The following is a 19,026-nucleotide window of genomic DNA, read 5'->3' as shown; positions in this document are numbered from 1 at the left end:
GGAGTGATGTCACCCCCTCCCTTCCCCCCCCGAAGCCTAACAAGAGAACAATGGGAAGGTAACCAGATAACAGCTACCTAACACAAAATAACAGCTGCCTATATATCTTATATCTTAGATATAAGAACAGCACTCAATAGTAAAATCCAGGTCCCACTGCAACACATTCAGTTACATTGAGTAGGAGAAACAACAGCCTGCCAGAAAGCAGTTCCATCCTAAAGTGCTGGCTCTTTCTGAAAGCACATGACCAGACAAAATGACCTGAGATGCACCTACACACCAATATTACAAAAAACACACTTGCTGGTTCAGGAATAACATTTTATATTGTAGAGTGAATTATTTGCAGTGTAAACAGCGTAATTTAGAAATAAAAACAACATCATAAAAATCATGACAGAATCCCTTTAACAGGAGGAAAGAGGACGAGCCTCACCACGTGCCCCAGGCCTAGATGAACATGGGTCTCCTGCATTTTTTACTGCCACAAACAGAATAAGAACAAACAGCAGCAGCACATATGAATATAGGATAGTGTTATTGACAACAGACACCAGATTCACGTTAAGTCTTGCTGACAGATCCTTGTACTCCCGAAACTGTGGCAGTCAAAAGTGCTGAAAGAAAAACTAGTCACATGTCAGAAAATTACCTTGCAAATCTCTCCTTGTCATTTGGAAGCTGATCATCGTCACACCTAGGATCAAGAAAGGAAAAGGTATTACAGCTTGGCAAATTAAAATGTCGGGTTCATTCGAGGTATAAAAACTCTATTATTCAACCTTTGATAAATAACCCCTAAGTGATTCTCGTAGAGGTGTTTATATCCTGTTTTTGGAGAAGTAGTAACATGTTGGGTTGAATGCCCAAAACTGCCAGGACACCCTTGCATTTTGTATTGCTGTGAAACTCAATTAACACAATTGAGAATTATGATGAGTTCTGATTGGCACTGCAAAGTAATAGTAATCAAACTACTGTCTTGCCCAGATCACTGCTCAGTAACAGCAACTTTAAGTGTATAAGTACCTCCCCACCTCGACATGTGCTGCAAGTGCATACACTTGTGGCACTATGTTAATAAATAAAATCAGAAGAATAAATTTAAAAAAAAAAAATGTATTAATCTACCTGAGAAATTTATTGCCTGTGTCATCGTCGTCGTCATCGTCATCATCGAAATCTAACCTGGAAGAAAATAAAAGTTTTCAGAAGGAATTTACAGTTTTTAACGGGGTGGTTCCCCTTTAAGTTAACGTTTAATATATTCTAGAATGGCTGATTCTACGCAACTTTTCAACTGGTCTTCATTTTTTCTTTTTATAGTTTTTTTTTTTAATATTGTGTCTTTTCCTTCTGTCTGTTTCCAGCTTTCAAATGGGGGTCATGGACCCCATGTAAAACAAATGTTCTGCAAGGCTACAAATCTATTGTTTTTGCTACTTTTTATGACTCATCTTTCTGTTCAGTCCCTCTCCTATCCATATTCAAACCAATGCATGGTTGCTAGGGCAAGTTGAAACCTAGCAACCAGATTGCTGAAGTTGCAAACTGGAGAGCTGCTGAATAAAAAACTAAATAACTCAAAAACCACAAATAAAAGAAAACCCAATTGCAAATTGTCTTAGAATGTCGCTCTCTACATCATACTCAAAGTTAATTTGAAGGTGAACAACCCCGTTGTTTTTTTTAGCAATCAGCATGTTATAACAGATGTAAACATTATCACTGCTAAAGAAAAAGGCCAAAATGCATATTGTGTTTGCTAACTGGATAAATGATTCCACTTGCAACTATCATTAGTAATGACTATATTTAAAGGACAAGGAAAGCGGTTACTTTTATCCCCAGGGAAAGTGCATTTTTTTTCCAAACAGGAGCACTCAGTGGGGCTCATTTATCAACACTGGGCAAAGTTGCCCATGGACAGCTACCCATAGCAACCAATCAGTAATTAGCTTTTTAAAGCCAGCCGCAAGTATAATGAATGCAGCAATTTCATTGTTTGCCATGGGTTACTGCCCATGAGCAAATTTGCCTGGTGTTGATAAATGACCCCCAGTGATTGGATAAACTGAGGGTACCTAACATGTCTAAAACAAGTGGCACTCCCCAGTCAATAAGGATTTCCTTGTCCTTTAAGCATGTTTTGTTATAGTAAATCTTACCCTGAGCGGCGTTTATTGGCTCTTTGCACCATAGATCCGCCAGCCTGTGAGCTTGAACCGGGATTTCCGGCAGAGACTGCAACACCCAGAGCTGGGACATCAGATGCCATTTCTGTAAATGAAAACCACAAAAAGCAGTGGATAAAAAGTCCTGCTTAGCACTTCTGTGGATTCAGTGACAAAACAACAAAATCTGAAAAAAAAAGTTGCTTAATCTGTCAAGAGCAGGTTTATACAATTAAATGGGTGGTTCGCCTTTAAGTTAATGTTTAGTACGTTATAGAATGGCCAATTCTAAGCAACGTTTCAATTGGTCTTCATTATTTATTTTGTATAATTTTTTTAACATTTTTTGCCTTCTTCTGACTATTTTTGGCTTTCAAATGGAGTCACTGACCCCATCTAAAAAAACAAATGCGCTGTATTGTTATTGCTACTTTTTATTCTATCTTATAGTCTTTCTTTTCAGGACCTCTCCTATTTATATCCCAGTGTCTTATTCAAATCGATGCATGGTTGCTAGGGGAATTTTGGCCCTACCAACGAGATTACTGAAATTGCAATCGTTTGTGGTTTTTAAGTTGCATTAACTCAAAACCCACAAATAATAAAACATGAAAACCGATTGCACATTGTCTCAGACTATCACTCTCCACATCATACTAAAAGATTTCTCAAAGGTAAACAAACGCCTTTAAGATGGGGGATTCATAGGCAGATATCTGTATTGGTGAGGCAAGCCATCAGAAAGGCCCCACAAACAAGACAATAAGCTGCAGACTGAATCTAGAGGGTCTGTACGGGCAGCTAATTGGTGAATGTGATGTAGAATGTGTGAAAACAGGGTAGAAAAAGCAAAGCAATAATTATTTGAGGGTGGCTCAGAGGACTGCTAGGCTATCACAGTGCCAAAAAGGCCCAAGGCACACCGTATCAGCCCCACCATGTCATTATATCCTCAGCAACAACATATCATCATACCATCAGCCCTACCATATCATCATACCATCGGCCCCACCGTATCATCATACATCAGCCCCACCGCATCATCATACCATCATACAATCAGCCCCATCATACAATCAGCCCCACCATATTATCATACAATGAGCCCCACCATATTATCATACCATCAGCCCCACCATATTATCATACCATCAGCCCCAACGTATCATCATACCATCATACAATCAGCTCCACCATATCATCAAACCATCAGCCCCACCTTATCATCATACAATCAGCCCCACCATATCATCATACCATATTCCCCACCATATCATCATACCATATTCCCCATCATACCATCAGCCCCACCATATCATCATAACATCAGCCCCATCATCTGAAGAGAACCTGCAAAGGCCTTTATGTGTGACGTGGGTATGTTAAGAATTCATTTCTCACATAAATCTCCATAGAGTAAGAGGCTGCAGGTATAGGACTCCTACTGCAATAGAGGGAAGGTACTGGCAGGTAGCAACTGCCAGGTCAGAAAATAAATACAACTGTCACCACAGCTCCCATTGAAGGAGAACTATTGTGAAAAAGAAAATGTGATATAAGCTTCAGCATACTGAAATAAGAAACTTTTTAAATACAATTAATTAAAAATTCTGTACTGTTTCTGAAATAAGTATGTTTATCTTCACTATTCCTCTCTCAGCATCTGTTTCTCTTCATTCAGCAGTTGGGTGTCAGGTGAATGATCCAATATATCTTATGGGGGGCTCCTTTTGCCTAGAAGATGTATTAGAGCTCACTCTATTAAATTCACCAGTCATCATGTCTCTCTACATGCAGGATTTGTGCAAAAGGCAGTTATTTTGTTAGATTTTGTTTGTGCTGGAATCAGTTATTTGAGTGAGCTCTAATTCATCTGCTAGGAAAAGATATAGAGTATATTATATTATAATATATATATAATATATATATATATATATATATATATTATATATATATATATAATATATATATATAATATATTATATATATATATATATATATATATATAATATATTGGATCTAACTGTCAATGAATATCTGACAAATACACAAGGGGGGTTGTGGGAGCACCCGCATTGCTAAGTAAAAATATATATAAGTATAAGGGAAGTGCTACTGGCATATCCAAATTGGTCAGTGCACATTCCCTGGGCCCTGTCTAAGTAATTTCAGTAGATATGCAAATGCATGTGTTCACAGAGACAGGGGTTTTTAGTTTCAAAGTTTATGATCATAAAGTTGAAAAAGCCACCATAACCACGTCAAGGTAAACCCCATATGGCGGTCCCTAACTTGTTTACCTACCAGTCATAGTATTGAGGATCCTGTGTCTCTCTGCATAATAGCAATAGTAAAGTAAAAAGTAAAAGTCTGCTGAACTTTGGTTTCTGGAGGGCTAAATCCTCCCGCCGCTGCTGAATTGCAGCTTTTAAGAGAGAGTGATTGCCCAAACCAACGCCCATTTTTGACAAAAATGTATAAATATGGTGCAGTTAAAAGCATAGGGCCACTATTAATTAATAGGGGTGGGTATGGGGGGTGCTACAAGCCACAAGAAGCTTAGCCAAAGCTACAGGCTGTAAAGCAAATACACAAGGGGGGGTTGTGGGAGCACCCGCATTGCTAAGTAAAAATATAGAAGTATAAGGGAAGTGCTACTGGCATATCCAAATGGGTCAGTGCACATTCCCTGGGCCCCTGTCTAAGTAATTCAGTAGATATGCAAATGCATGTGTTAACTAAGACAGGGGTTTTTAGTTTCAAAGTTATGATCATAAAGTTGAAAAGCCACCATACCATGTCAAGGTATGGTGACTTGTAGGTAAACAAGTTAGGGACCGCCATATGGGGTTTACCTTGACGTGGTATGGTGGCTTTTCAATTTTATGATCATAACTTTGTAACTAAAAACCCCTGTCTTAGTTAACACATGCATTTGCATATCTACTGAATTACTTAGACAGGGGCCCAGGGAATGTGCACTGACCCATTTGGATATGCCAGTAGCACTTCCCTTATACTTCTATATATTTTTACTTAGCAATGCGGGTGCTCCCACAACCCCCCTTGTGTAAATGAATATCTGACACCCAACTGCTGCATGAAGACAGAATGAAGAGAGGAATAGTGAAGATAAACTTGATTATTTCAGAAAATATGCAGAATATTGAATTGATTGTATTTAGAAAGTTTCTTATTTCAGTGTGATGAAGCTTATATTACATTTTCACGATAGTTCCCCTTTAATGATCCCAATGTGGGAGTGAAAGCAGAATTATGAAGGCAGCGCTGCAAGATGGAAACCTGACATTAGCCCCCAGTGCAAGTGGAGTTTAGTAATCAAGTGGCAAAAACAATGAGACCATAGCAACAATACAGACATCCCTTTGTGACAATAACAAGGAGAAAACTTGTTAACCCTTTAAATGCCACAGATCGTAGAATCTACGTTCTGTGGCAAAGGTACTTGAAATGCCACAGAACGTAGATTCTACGTTCTGCAGCACTTCCGGGTTCAGAAGCGGAGGAGCGGCTGTTAGAGCCGCTCGCTCCGTTCCTGCTCGATCCCCTGCCCCTAGGCAACGAGCAGAGCAGGGGATCGAGTGGCCCCTGGGGCGCGATCGCCCAGGGGCCCAAAAACAGCAGCAGGCACGTGTTACTTACGTGTCCTGCTGCTGCAGCCTGCACCGGATCGACGATCTCCGCCCCCACAGCACACAGACAGGAACCACGAGGCAGATGTCTTCCAGGGAGTCTTCCTGATCGCCTGCAACAGTCTCCAGCGATTTTTTCAGGTTAGTGCAACAATTACACACACAAACACACCAACACACACTTATTACAGTAATACACACTTAGATTCACACTTACACACACTACACATACATTTTGGGGATTGGGGGGGTCACTTACACTCACTGCACTTACACACATGTGCACACGCACACACGCGCACATAACATGTAATTTACCATTTGTACACACGCACACGCACATACATGGCATTGTGGCTTTTTTTTTTTTTTTCTTATCGCATCGTCTCTTTTTTGGCCTGAAAAAAATGTTTTATTGCCATTACGAATAGCGTATTCGCTAACCGTACTGTGCAATATCTTTTTTATGTTATTTCGGTGATTATATTGCAATTTTGGGTATTTGGTGCATTTTTAGCCATTTTATTGAATTTTTAGCCATTTTATTGCATTTTCAGCTCTGCGTATGTTGTGTTCACTTGTTTCTAGCCGTATAACCTGTTTGGCCCAGCTAAAATATTCAAACTGTGATTCTGACGGCCGATAACACTAGTCTGGAAAAAAAACATTGATTTTTGTGGTTTTATTGGATTTTTTTGCATTTCACTCTTTACTGCCTTATTTTGTTTTGCCTTGTAAATTTTATCACTTTATATCCATTTGGGGGTCTCTGTGCGCCACATAGTTTGGTATATCTATGCATATTGGGCATCAAAGTGTTCAGTAGACCCCTGGCGTTCATATTTAGGATGTTTATGCTGATACGTTACGAAATGTGGGGCATATAATGGGGTAAAATTCAAGCTTTGTGACGATTTTCAGAAATTTGATAAAAACCGTTATGTTCAGCATTGCTTTGGCAGTTTGGCAGTTTGCAGTAGAAACACTTATTTACCCATATTGGATTCGTCAGAATGTGTACTTTCTGAAAATATATGGTTTTCTGGGGTCTCTGTACTGTTAGGGGGGTCTAATGTCGCATAATACACACACCAGGTGCTCATATTGCAGCAGCCAGCGCGTCAGCCGTGAAAATGTATATACACTATTGTCATTTGGGGGTCTCTGTACACCACATAGTTTGGTATATCTATGCATACTGGGCATCAAAGTGTTCAGTAGACCCCTGGCGTTCATATTTAGGATGTTTTATGCTGATACGTTACGAAATGTGGGGCATATAATGGGGTAAAATTCAAGCTTTGTGACGATTTTCAGAAATTTGATAAAAAACCGTTATGTTCAGCATTGCTTTGCAGTTTGGCAGTTTGCAGTAGAAACACTTATTTACCCATATTGGATTTCTTCAGAATGTGTACTTTCTGAAAATATATGGTTTTCTGGGGTCTCTGTACTGTTAGGGGGGTCTAATGTCGCATAATACACACACCAGGTGCTCATATTGCAGCAGCCAGCGCGTCAGCCGTGAAAATGTACTATACACTATTGTCATTTGGGGGTCTCTGTGCGCCACATAGTTTGGTATATCTATGCATATTGGGCATCAAAAGTGTTCAGTAGACCCCTGGCGTTCATATTTAGGATGTTTTATGGCTGATACGTTACGAAATGTGGGGCATATAATGGGGGTAAAATTCAAGCTTTGTGACGATTTTCAGAATTGATAAAAACCGTTATTTTCAGCATTGCTTTGGCAGTTTGGCAGTTTGCAGTAGAAACACTTATTACCCATATTGGATTCGTCAGAATGTGTACTTTCTGAAAATATATGTTTTCTGGGGTCTCTGTACTGTTAGGGGGGGTCTAATGTCGCATAATACACACACCAGGTGCTCATATTGCAGCAGCCAGCGTCAGCCGTGAAAATGTATATACACTATTGTCATTTGGGGGTCTCTGTACACCACATAGTTTGGTATATCTATGCATACTGGGCATCAAAGTGTTCAGTAGACCCCTGGCGTTCATATTTAGGATGTTTTATGCTGATACGTTACGAAATGTGTGGCATATAATGGGTAGAATTCAAGCTTTGTGACGATTTTCAGAAATTTGATAAAAACCGTTATGTTCAGCATTGCTTTGCAGTTTGGCAGTTTGCAGTAGAAACACTTATTTACCCATATTGGATTTGTCAGAATGTGTACTTTCTGAAAATATACGGTTTTCTGGGTCTCTGTACTGTTAGGGGGTCTAATGTCGCATAATACACACTCCAGGTGCTCATATTGCAGCAGCCAGAGCGTCAGCCGTGAAAATGTATATACACTATTGTCATTTGGGGGTCTCTGTGCGCCACATAGTTTGGTATATCTATGCATATTGGGCATCAAAGTGTTCAGTAGACCCCTGGCGTTCATATTTAGGATGTTTTATGCTGATAAGTTATGAAATGTGGGGCATATAATGGGGTAAAATTCAAGCTTTGTGACGATTTTCAGAAATTTGATAAAAACCGTTATGTTCAGCATTGCTTTGCTGTTTGCCAGTTTGCAGTAGAAACACTTATTTACCCATATTGGATTCGTCAGAATGTGTACTTTCTGAAAATATATGGTTTTCTGGGTCTCTGTACTGTTAGGGGGGTCTAATGTCGCATAATACGCACACCAGGTGCTCATATTGCAGCAGCCAGCGCGTCAGCCATGAAAATGTATATACACTATTGTCATTTGGGGGTCTCTGTGCGCCACATAGTTTGGTATATCTATGCATACTGGGCATCAAAGTGTTCAGTAGACCCCTGGCGTTCATATTTAGGATGTTTTATGCTGATACGTTACGAAATGTGTGGCATATAATGGGGTAGAATTCAAGCTTTGTGACGATTTTCAGAAATTTGATAAAAACCGTTATGTTCAGCATTGCTTTGCAGTTTGGCAGTTTGCAGTAGAAACACTTATTTACCCATATTGGATTTGTCAGAATGTGTACTTTCTGAAAATATATGGTTTTCTGGGGTCTCTGTACTGTTAGGGGGGTCTAATGTCGCATAATACACACTCCAGGTGCTCATATTGCAGCAGCCAGAGCGTCAGCCGTGAAAATGTCTATACATATTGTCATTTGGGGGTCTCTGTGCGCCACATAGTTTGGTATATCTATGCACATTGGGCATCAAACTGTTTAGTAGACCCATATGTTTATATTTAGGATGCTTTATGCTGGTAATGATACATGGACAATACGATGCTGGAAAGTTGAAGCTTTGAGGCAATTTCCAGATATTTCACCAAAACCGCCAAATTTGGCAAAGCCTTGCGACTCAGTAGTTTGGAGCAGAAAGGCATAGGTACCCATTTTAGATTCTGTAGAATGTGTACTTTCCAAAAATATATGGGGTTGGGGGTTAAACATCTATTTCTGTGTTTTTACCCCACAAAAATGCAGTGAATGTGTTAATTTTTCATTAGCTGAAGTTACCCACCGGACAATTTGTATGTGCTAACTTCATTTTGGGGCCTCTAAATGCCATATACTTTGGTAAACTTATGAACGATGGCCACCAAAATGTTCAGAGGAACCCTGGCAATCATATTTAGGGTGCTTTTTCTTAGTACGTAATGACACATGGGTGATATGGTGCTGGGAAGTTGAAGCTTTGAGGCAATTTTCAGATATTTCACCAAAACCGACAACTTTGGGAAAGCCTTGCGACTCAGTAGTTTGGAGCAATAAGGCATGGGTACCCATTTTAGATTCGGTAGAATGTGTACTTTCCAAAAATGTATGGGTTTGGGGGGTAAACATATATTTCTGTGTTTTTACCCCACAAAAATGCAGTCAATGTGTTGATTTTTCATTAGCTGAAGTTACCCACGGGACTGTTTGTATGCGCTAACTTCATTTTGGGGCCTCTAAATGCCAGATACTTTGGTAAACCTATGAACAATGGCCACCAAACTGTTCGGAGTAACCCTGGCAATCATATTTAGGGTGCTTTTTCTTAGTACGTAATGACACATGGGTGATATGGTGCTGGGAAGTTGAAGCTTTGAGGCAATTTTCAGATATTTCACCAAAACCGACAACTTTGGGAAAGCCTTGCGACTCAGTAGTTTGGAGCAATAAGGCATGGGTACCCATTTTAGATTCGGTAGAATGTGTACTTTCCAAAAATGTATGGGTTTGGGGGGTAAACATATATTTCTGTGTTTTTACCCCACAAAAATGCAGTCAATGTGTTGATTTTTCATTAGCTGAAGTTACCCACGGGACTGTTTGTATTCGCTAACTTCATTTTGGGGCCTCTAAATGCCAGATACTTTGGTAAACCTATGAACAATGGCCACCAAACTGTTCGGAGGAACCCTGGCAATCATATTTAGGGTGCTTTTTCTTAGTACGTAATGACACGTGGGTGATATGGTGCTGGGAAGTTGAAGCTTTGAGGCAATTTTCAGATATTTCACCAAAACCGACAACTTTGGGAAAGCCTTGCGACTCAGTAGTTTGGAGCAGAAAGGCATGGGTACCCATTTTAGATTCAGTAGAATGTGTACTTTCCAAAAATATATGGGTTTGGGGGGTAAACATATATTTCTGTGTTTTTACCCCACAAAAATGCAGTCAATGTGTTGATTTTTCATTAGCTGAAGTAAAGTCCTGAACAATTTGGATGTGCTAACTACATATTGGTGTCTCTAAATGCCAGATACTTTGGTAAACCTATGCATAATGGGTATCAAACTGTTCAGTGGACCCCTGGCAATCATATTTCAGGTGCTTTTTCTTGGTACCTAATATAGTTTGGGATATGCGGAGCAGCAAAATAAAACCTTTGAAATGATTTTTCAGAATTTTGAATTTTTTGTTGAAAAACCGCTATGTTCAGACAAGCTTTTATGTTTGGTACTTGGGAGTAGAGAGACATAGTTACCCATTTTGTAATCGGCAGAATGTGTACTTTTCAAAAATGTATGGTTTTCTGGGGTAAACCTACGGTTTCAGGATTTTTTGCCTTGGAATCTAAAGCATGCCGTTTTCTGCCTTAGTGCTTTCAAAATTTGGTAATAGACTGCCGGGAGTTTTTGCTGTACAGAAATCCTAAATCTCCCTAAAACTATACATATCTGGTATTGGCACGTTCGAGAGACATAAGGCTTTCCAAATCAGTTGGATTTTCATCCGTAAAATGAAATATTTTTCTGGTATAAATTGATATACGATGAAAAATGGTAATTTTTCATTTTTTTTTGGTATTTAGCACTATAAATTTTTTTGCACAGGTAGATTTACTCAGGCAGATTTAGAAAGCTCAGTTTCTACCGAAAAAAACAATGTATAGTTTTCCTAGGTAAACTATAGGTTTCCCCTCAGAAAATGCCCCTAAAGTGAGAGAGCACAAAATGTTTCAAAAACGGCTGGCATTTCGCGTAACCAAAATGTGAAATTCTGCTGGCACTTAAAAGGTTAAGAAAGAAGGGGCCGCAAATGTGATTCTCCTGTGTGTGTAGGACATGCCTAATACTGTCACAGCTGAATGACTGCATTAGAATGGCAGCGGATGGATCCGTGGGAGTTACAGACATGTCAGGTTGATGTAGTACGACTTTATTCCCCCGCCGGCTCTTGTCACGTGACTAGAACGTCGGGCCACACAAATATAAACAAGAACCCGTATCCAACGTAAGTGACACAGTAAACACAGGGACGAAAGTAAACCATGGCTGGAATGGAATGTGGTGACGAGACCCGACATTAACTAGAGACAGTCAGAGCCGCCATCGGGGGTAGAGGATAAAATAGTCCGGGCCCGGTGGGTTTTGGGTAAAAAGCGAGGACCCGGCTGTGCTTAACTTACTTGGATTATTGGACCCCCTGCAGATTTCCGAAGGGAACGCGATATAGCGCCTGTAAATTCTCTCTTTTACAATCCCAACGCTGTAACTCTCATCACGCGAGAATTGCGTCACGGGTTCACGCAAGCGCAGTGACGCATGGAGGTGCCACCTTGTGGGAGTGACGAGTCAGCGTTACTAGGGGATAGGAAGTCGCGACAGTTCTCTCCTCACAATCTAATTTCCTCATATCACGCCTCCTACTTCTGTTAAAGAATAAAAATAAATAAATAGATCTTTCGTGTTTTTTTTTCCAACCATGTTCCCCACAGCCTCAGCTCTCGGTTTCCTTAGAAATAATTTATATTTTCTACTCAGAGTTGCACTTGCATCTCTGTGACAGGGAGCTGAGAAAAAGACTCCTGGTTGCCAACCACTTTCACACGCTTCTCCCAATATTTAATCAAAATAGGAGAAAAGTTTTGTGAAAACTGTAGTTGCTATGATGTCATAAATCATAGAGCCCTTTAGTTTATATATTAAAGGGCAAGTGTCCCCAGAAAACGAGTTGTAATGATGTCATACCCATCATTGAATCCTTTATCTTATATCTTAAAGGGCAATTGTCCCCAGAAAACTGGAATTGTCATGATCTCATTAAAATCACAGAGCCCTTTAGTTTATATATCAATGGGCAACTGTCCCCCAAAAATGTTTCTTAAACACGGGGTGCATTCTTTTCAAAAACACTTGTTTTTACCCCCTTCATGAGCTAAAACAACAGTATGGGCTCCACATTGTATGACACACTGTGACCCCCATAAGCATTTCCTGAAAGGCAAAGTTGTGTCACTAATGGACAACGGCACAAATGGTGTTTGTTCCACAACTAAGGTTGTCACCTTGCCTGGCCGGTAAAAATGATGTTTGCTCCCGATGTTATTAATAGGAAAGAAAGATTTAAATATACAAAGACCGGTATTTTAGTCCAGAATAGGTGACAAGGGCAATTTGGAACTGCAAGACTATCACCTCTCACTGGGGGATCTGCAGCCTTCATATGTATGCACATAGGTCCCCTAACAAGAAGAAATGGAACTCCGAGGTAACTTCTAATATCCTCATATTTTGCAACTGGGGGTACTTTATTTATTATAATACACAAGTTTCAGTGAGTCATGTGACAGAAATGACATCAGAACTCACCGTTTATAACTGATGACATCAGAACTCACCATTTATAAGGATATAATTTACAAGATATTCATGGCTTTTGTGTATTATATAGTGAATAAAGTACCCCCTCTTGTAAAATATAAGGATATTATAAGTTACCGAGGAGTTTCATGACCATATAAAAACACGAGGCCGAAGGCCGAGTGTTTTTATACAGGTCATGGAACTCCGAGGTAACTTCTAATATCCTCATATTTTACAACTGGGGGTACTTTATTAATTATAATACACAAATTTTAGTGAGTCATGTGACAGAAATTACATCACTACTCACCGTTTATAACTGATGACATCACTACTCACCGTTTATAAGGATATAATTTACAAGATATTCATGGCTTTTGTGTATTATATAGAGATACATAATCATAGGCACAAAATCAAATGAACCTTTACACAAATTTAAACCTTAAGAGAGGATATGTCGTGAGGTTGAAACTCACTCAAATTACTTTTAACACTATGGGAGCTGCTTAACACATAGAAAATATAAATTTCCATCTCTAATCAGATTAAACATTCACTTAAAGATGCAAGATCACAGGATATAAGGATATTATCTCAAACGGGCAATCGTGTTTTTTTATATCCCCACTTCCAACACATAGAATTAAATTAAGTTCCGAGATTATCGTATTAACACAGTAATTGAATAAGCAAAAACATAAACAAAAAATGAATAAATACACAAGTTTTCCACCTTATATTGTATTGCTGGTAATTACAAAGTCCATATGAGGTATTGTGCTGTCTCAAGCATATCTCCCAAAAAGAAAATCAGTGTCCCTAGGTCGGGATAAAGAATCTCACCAGCTAATTCAGTAATTAAGTGGAAATGTGAACAAGCACGGGTGCGTCCAATCTCAAGACCTCTGTACCAAGCGCAGCACATAAAGAACAAAAGCTGCATCATTAATAAAAACTTATCAGCATTAAAGCCATTTAACCAGATGTAAATCTTAAAGCATGTTTCCATAAATGTATTGACACTGTGCTTAAAGGCAAATCCGCACACAAAGATCACCGCACCAAGCGCAACTTTTAAAACAAGTAAGAGACACACTATTACTGGTACCAGTATGCAACCAGACCTCTGACAGAGGTACTCTGTATTAGTTGGTACAAATGGTTGTCCATGGTTATAATAAACAACCCCTAATTACTCTATTAAAGTTCAATTCAGTGCATAACGTGGTCCTCAATATCCAAAATCAGTGAATGTGAATGAAAGAACGGCAGCTTTTGTTTTTCACTCCCCTCCGTCTCAGCTCCAATATACAAAATAATAAGCAATATTTGCTAAAAGGAAGTGGAAAAATAATAAAAATATAGTACAGTATCCAAATAAACAGTTGGAATCACCACACACAACGTGATAAAGTTCAACCAACATGTAAACTATAAGGGTGACAAACATGCTTATAGTTGAGTGCCCCTTTGGAAGATCTCCAAAAACAGATTCTGTTCAGCACTACTAGGCACATTAGTCAATTGATGTGGATCCCATGATTCTGATAAAGATGGGCAACTGTTTGAATACCAGGAAAATTAGATATTAGGTGTCCCAGTGTCGGACTGGGACACCAGGGGCCCACCCAAAAATCTTAGACCGGGGGCCCACCAAAATACCTTAGATCAGGGGCCCACTCTCAGTACTTTTATAATTCCTTTCCTCATGCAACCTCTATTCTGCTAGTCTCTTTTCTTTACATGCTATAATCTATTATGGAGTTATTTAACACAATAAGAGAGGGCCTTAATTTAGGGTCAGGTTTCATGTCACACTATGTGACCTGACTGAATCCAGACTCCTGGACTATTTACAACCCACCCTAATTCATTGTATTATCTCTACATTTGATCTCTATCTATCTGTAATTTCCTAATTTATTGCCCATGAATACCTTTCACTGATCTAACAGAATATATGTTGTGCCTTTCTAGCTTTCATTTGTATTTCGCCTGACGAAGGGGCCTTGGTGCTCGGATAGCTTGCAATTTTTTTTTTTATTGTTAGCCAATATAGGTCACTTCTACAATACTTTTTGTATTTGTTTGTTTTTTTATTTGTTATTTTTGCTACTGGCTAACACGGTACCACTGTTTTTGTTTTGTGCTTAAAGCTGAATTAGGAATTTCTTTTGTTGTGCAAAACACAAGGAATCCCTTGACAAAAACAGTTTCACTCTTAAAATTTCCATTTTCATGGAATACTCTAGCTCACTTGCTGGATTTTAAAATACCCAGTGAGCCCCAGTAAGGGGCAAAACCAACTTGTGGTCAGAATTTGATCAGCAACTGCCTTGTTTGTGCTATAAATACGAGCCAATAGGAGTATTCCATGAAAATTTGAATTTTAGGCACAAACCAAGTTTCCCTCCTAGGATACAATTAAATATAATAGTATAAAAGTAATGTTTAAGGCTAAGGTCCCACTTTTAATCTGTCCCTCAAGGACAGCCCTTCGCACAGAAACAGAGAACCATCCACTGCAAGCCTCAGGGGGGGCAGCTATGAAAGTATTTAATTAATGTGTAAAGAAAAAAGATAAAATAGGATTTTTAGCTTGGGGGTTATGTCACTATTTAAGAAGAATTCTAAATTGCATGTAAATATCAGATCACAGTGTATTGTGGGAGTTGTAATGTCAGTGCCGGAAACAGCTGTGTTTATATCAAAGGAAGCAAGTGAATCACAGCAAAAAACCACCAGGCAGACCATTTTCCTGCGGTTGTTGTGTCTGCTGCTGTATGGTATCAACATCAAGCTGAGAGGAGCAGCTACACCAGTACATGTAGAGTCAAAATGGCTAAATACTGTCTAGGCGCATAGCACAGTTATATTTTATGGATCAAATGCCATTACTATCTATCATTATTAGCCCAAACACACCGTGGATTATCTGTATTTATCAGGATTAAGGTATTTACATTATCGATGACTGTATATTTATACTGATAAAGTTGTGCTCATATTCTGTAATGGAGACAGAAATGTACAATAGAAGGTACCTTTTACTGCATCTTCCGCAGTTATAGACGGCGCCCTGGCAAATTTGGTGAGTGGATAATTACCCCTTATCATCTCCCAAGGGTTTGGCCAAATGGTCCTTGACTGATGGAAATTTCTAGCCATACTGATTAAAAGATTATAAACTCCTGATCTGAGAATCCATAATTTTGACCCCTATACACGAGTCAGTAAGGTGCCAACTGGGTCAGCAGTGGCCCTTGCAGGGCCGGAACTAGGGGTAGGCAGAGTAGGCACGTGCCTAGGGCGCAAAGCTGGGGGGGCGCCAGGCACGTACCTGCTCTGTCGCCCACCCCATTGTCCAGCCCTGTCTCTCCCCGACTGCCGTGGATATTTTTTCTTAATTGCGCTTTTGCACATGTGCGTACGTAGTTTTGCGCATGCGCGCCATAGCGCAACTTCGCGCATGCGCGCCATAGAACAGTTTCGCGCATCCGCACCATAGCGCAGTTTCGCACATGCGCGCTATATCGCAGTTTCGCACATGCGCGCTATAGTGCCGTAACGCGCATGCGCACCACAGCACACACTCAGCCGGCGCAGTGGCCAGGCAGGTTGCCTAGGGCGCCTGGCTGGGTTGGCCCGGCTCTGGGCCCTTGTATCCCCACCTATTATCAGGCTATTTTGAACTGTACAGACTGTGTGAAAACCAGACTGTCCAGTTCAAAACCAGACAGGCAGAAACCCTACGCCATTCAAAGCTTTGTCCAAAGCTTATTGGCCCCTCTAAGTATCCCACTGACTTAGACTAGCCTCCATGATCTCAGCCAGATACCTGGTGGGTAGGTTTGGAAATCCCATTAATTAAAGGGGTTGTTCACCTTTGAGTTAACTTTGAGTATGATGCAATGAATGATATTCTGATATAATTTGAAATAATTTTTAATTTTTTTTGGTTTTTGAGTTATTTTGCTTTTTATTCAGCAGCTCTCCAATTTTCATTTTCAGCAATCTGGTTGCTAGAGTTTAAATTGCCCTAGCAACCATGCACTGATAAAGATGAGTAATAAAATAGCAATAACAATACATTAGTAGCCTTACAGAGCGTTTGTTTTAGATAGGGTCAGTGACCCCCATTTGAAAGCTGGAAAGAGTCAGAAGACGGCAAATAATTAAAAAAACTATAAGAAAAATATTGAAGACCAATTGAAAAGTTGCTTAGAATTGGCCATTCTAAAACTAAAAGTTAACTGAAAGGTGACTAACCCCTTTAAGGATCATATAGCAATGTTAAAGGGATTGTTTACATTTGAGCTAACTATTAATGTTATGTAGAGAGCGCTATTCTGAGACATTTTGCAGTTGCTTTTCATTTTTTTTATTATGTGTGGTTTTTGAGTTATTTAGCTTTTTATTCAGCAGCTCTCCAGTTTGCAAGTGGTTGCTAGGGTCCAATTTAACCTAGCAACCATGAATTTATTTGAACAAGTGACTGGAATATGAATAGGAGAGGCCTGAATAGAAAGATGAGTAATAAAAAGTAGCACTTACAATACATGTGTAGCCTTACAGAGCATTTGTTTTTAGATGGGGTCAGTGACCCCCATTTGAAAGCTGGAAAGAGTCAGAAGAAGAAGGCAAATATTTCAAAAACTATATAGTAAAACTTATAGTATGTTATAGAATAGCAACTTTTTAATTGGTCTTCATTATTTATAAAAAAATAAATAATGAAGACCAAAAGTTGCTATTCTATAACATACTATAAGTTAAATTTAGGGTGAACCACCCCTTTACTGATAACCTCATTAAAAGGGTCTCTATAGGCCCTACTGTATGATCTGATCATTGGCCTTGTGTGTGGGTGGCGAAAGTGGGGTGAGATCTACTTGTCTGATGACCAAGTGGGTAGTTTCAGGCTATCCAGTAACCCAGTAAGTGTGCCAATAAGGATTATAAGTCAGGTGGTTATCCATGTTTTCTTGAGTTTGGTTGCTCAAATTGCTCGTTATGATGATCAGACACAGTAATGATGGTAACAGAGTTTGGTTGGTAACAACTGAATTGCTTGTAACTGGCTGTGTGGCCATGTTAAAGGGAAAATAAACTCTGTTTATAACTATAACTATATCTCTTCTGCAGTAAGCATAGAGAGCATTCATGCACATAGATATTTATTAATATGCCAAAGCTAAACCACCACATACCCCTGTGCAATCTCACTTAGGATTCCCTTGTGCTCTGACCTCTGGTGGCTCTCATCTGAATTGCATTTGAGAAAGGAGACAATCCCTAAAGCTCCCCGTAGACGTGACGATTCTTCTTGCCGAACGACCGATTTTAGGGAAGTCCGACCAATCCTTCGAAATTATCGTGCGGTTAGTGGGATTCTAACGATCGTACATCTTACGATTTTTCGGCCAGGTCAAAAAATCTTTGTCGGTCCCAGTGCAATCTATCTATATTTGCAGGGCCAAGCAGGCAGCTCCCCTTTGTTTTCCTGGCAAATTGGTCTTTTTAGTTGATGGTAAATTCGTACGATCGTTCCAAGAAGATCGTGGTCTCACGATCAGGATCTGATCTTTTAAAAATCTCAACATCTATGGCCAGCTTTACTCCATTGCAGGTTGAAGTTGATCAGTTACATATTATCTTATCAAATATTATGGTGAGCCCTCACTGTGTTTAGGGTATCTCCAACAGAGTAGCAGCCCCGTCCAGCCACAAATCTTCCAAATCAGCATTCAAATTAACTCTGGAGAAGCACAGCAAATTCAGTGTATCTTTATTTTTTCACACAACATGTTTCGGATATAGATATCCCTCATCAGGTACTTGTTACAATGTGAGATAAAACCCAAGCTATTTATTAACCCTTATCCACCAACAATAAAAAGTCAGCTCCAACTCATGGCCAGACAAATCAAACATTAACTCAACAGAATATTTCCATCTAGTGGCCTATTCAAAGATTGCACCAAAAGCTGTTACATATATATTTTTTCAGAACCATGATCCCATGGACAGTTGCATTTGTTACAAAGTATTCAGTAATTTTGACAGTTGTAATTAGTTAGTGTAATCATCCATATTGTTACATAGTATAGTATATTGTAAATAGTGTAAAATCGTACCATTATGTAATATTCA

General features: G+C 39.4%; 1 protein-coding gene across 1 annotated transcript in view; it reads right to left on the bottom strand.

Annotated features, from left to right (window-relative positions):
* The window catches only part of arnt.L (aryl hydrocarbon receptor nuclear translocator L homeolog), a gene marked incomplete at its 5' end in the record, with an annotated part of 36,750 nt that extends 36,041 nt beyond the window's left edge, over positions 1–709 (bottom strand). The window contains 2 exon segments of the mRNA NM_001088661.1: positions 656–702; positions 705–709. Coding sequence (NP_001082130.1) covers positions 656–702; positions 705–709 — 52 coding nt within the window.
* Positions 710–19,026: the final 18,317 nt, after the last annotated feature.

This window comes from Xenopus laevis, chromosome 8L (assembly GCF_017654675.1).
Source record: "Xenopus laevis strain J_2021 chromosome 8L, Xenopus_laevis_v10.1, whole genome shotgun sequence".
In the NCBI taxonomy this organism is placed as follows: domain Eukaryota; kingdom Metazoa; phylum Chordata; class Amphibia; order Anura; family Pipidae; genus Xenopus; species Xenopus laevis.
Note: the sequence above shows the minus strand (reverse complement) of the source record. Positions and strands in the feature narration are given on the sequence as shown.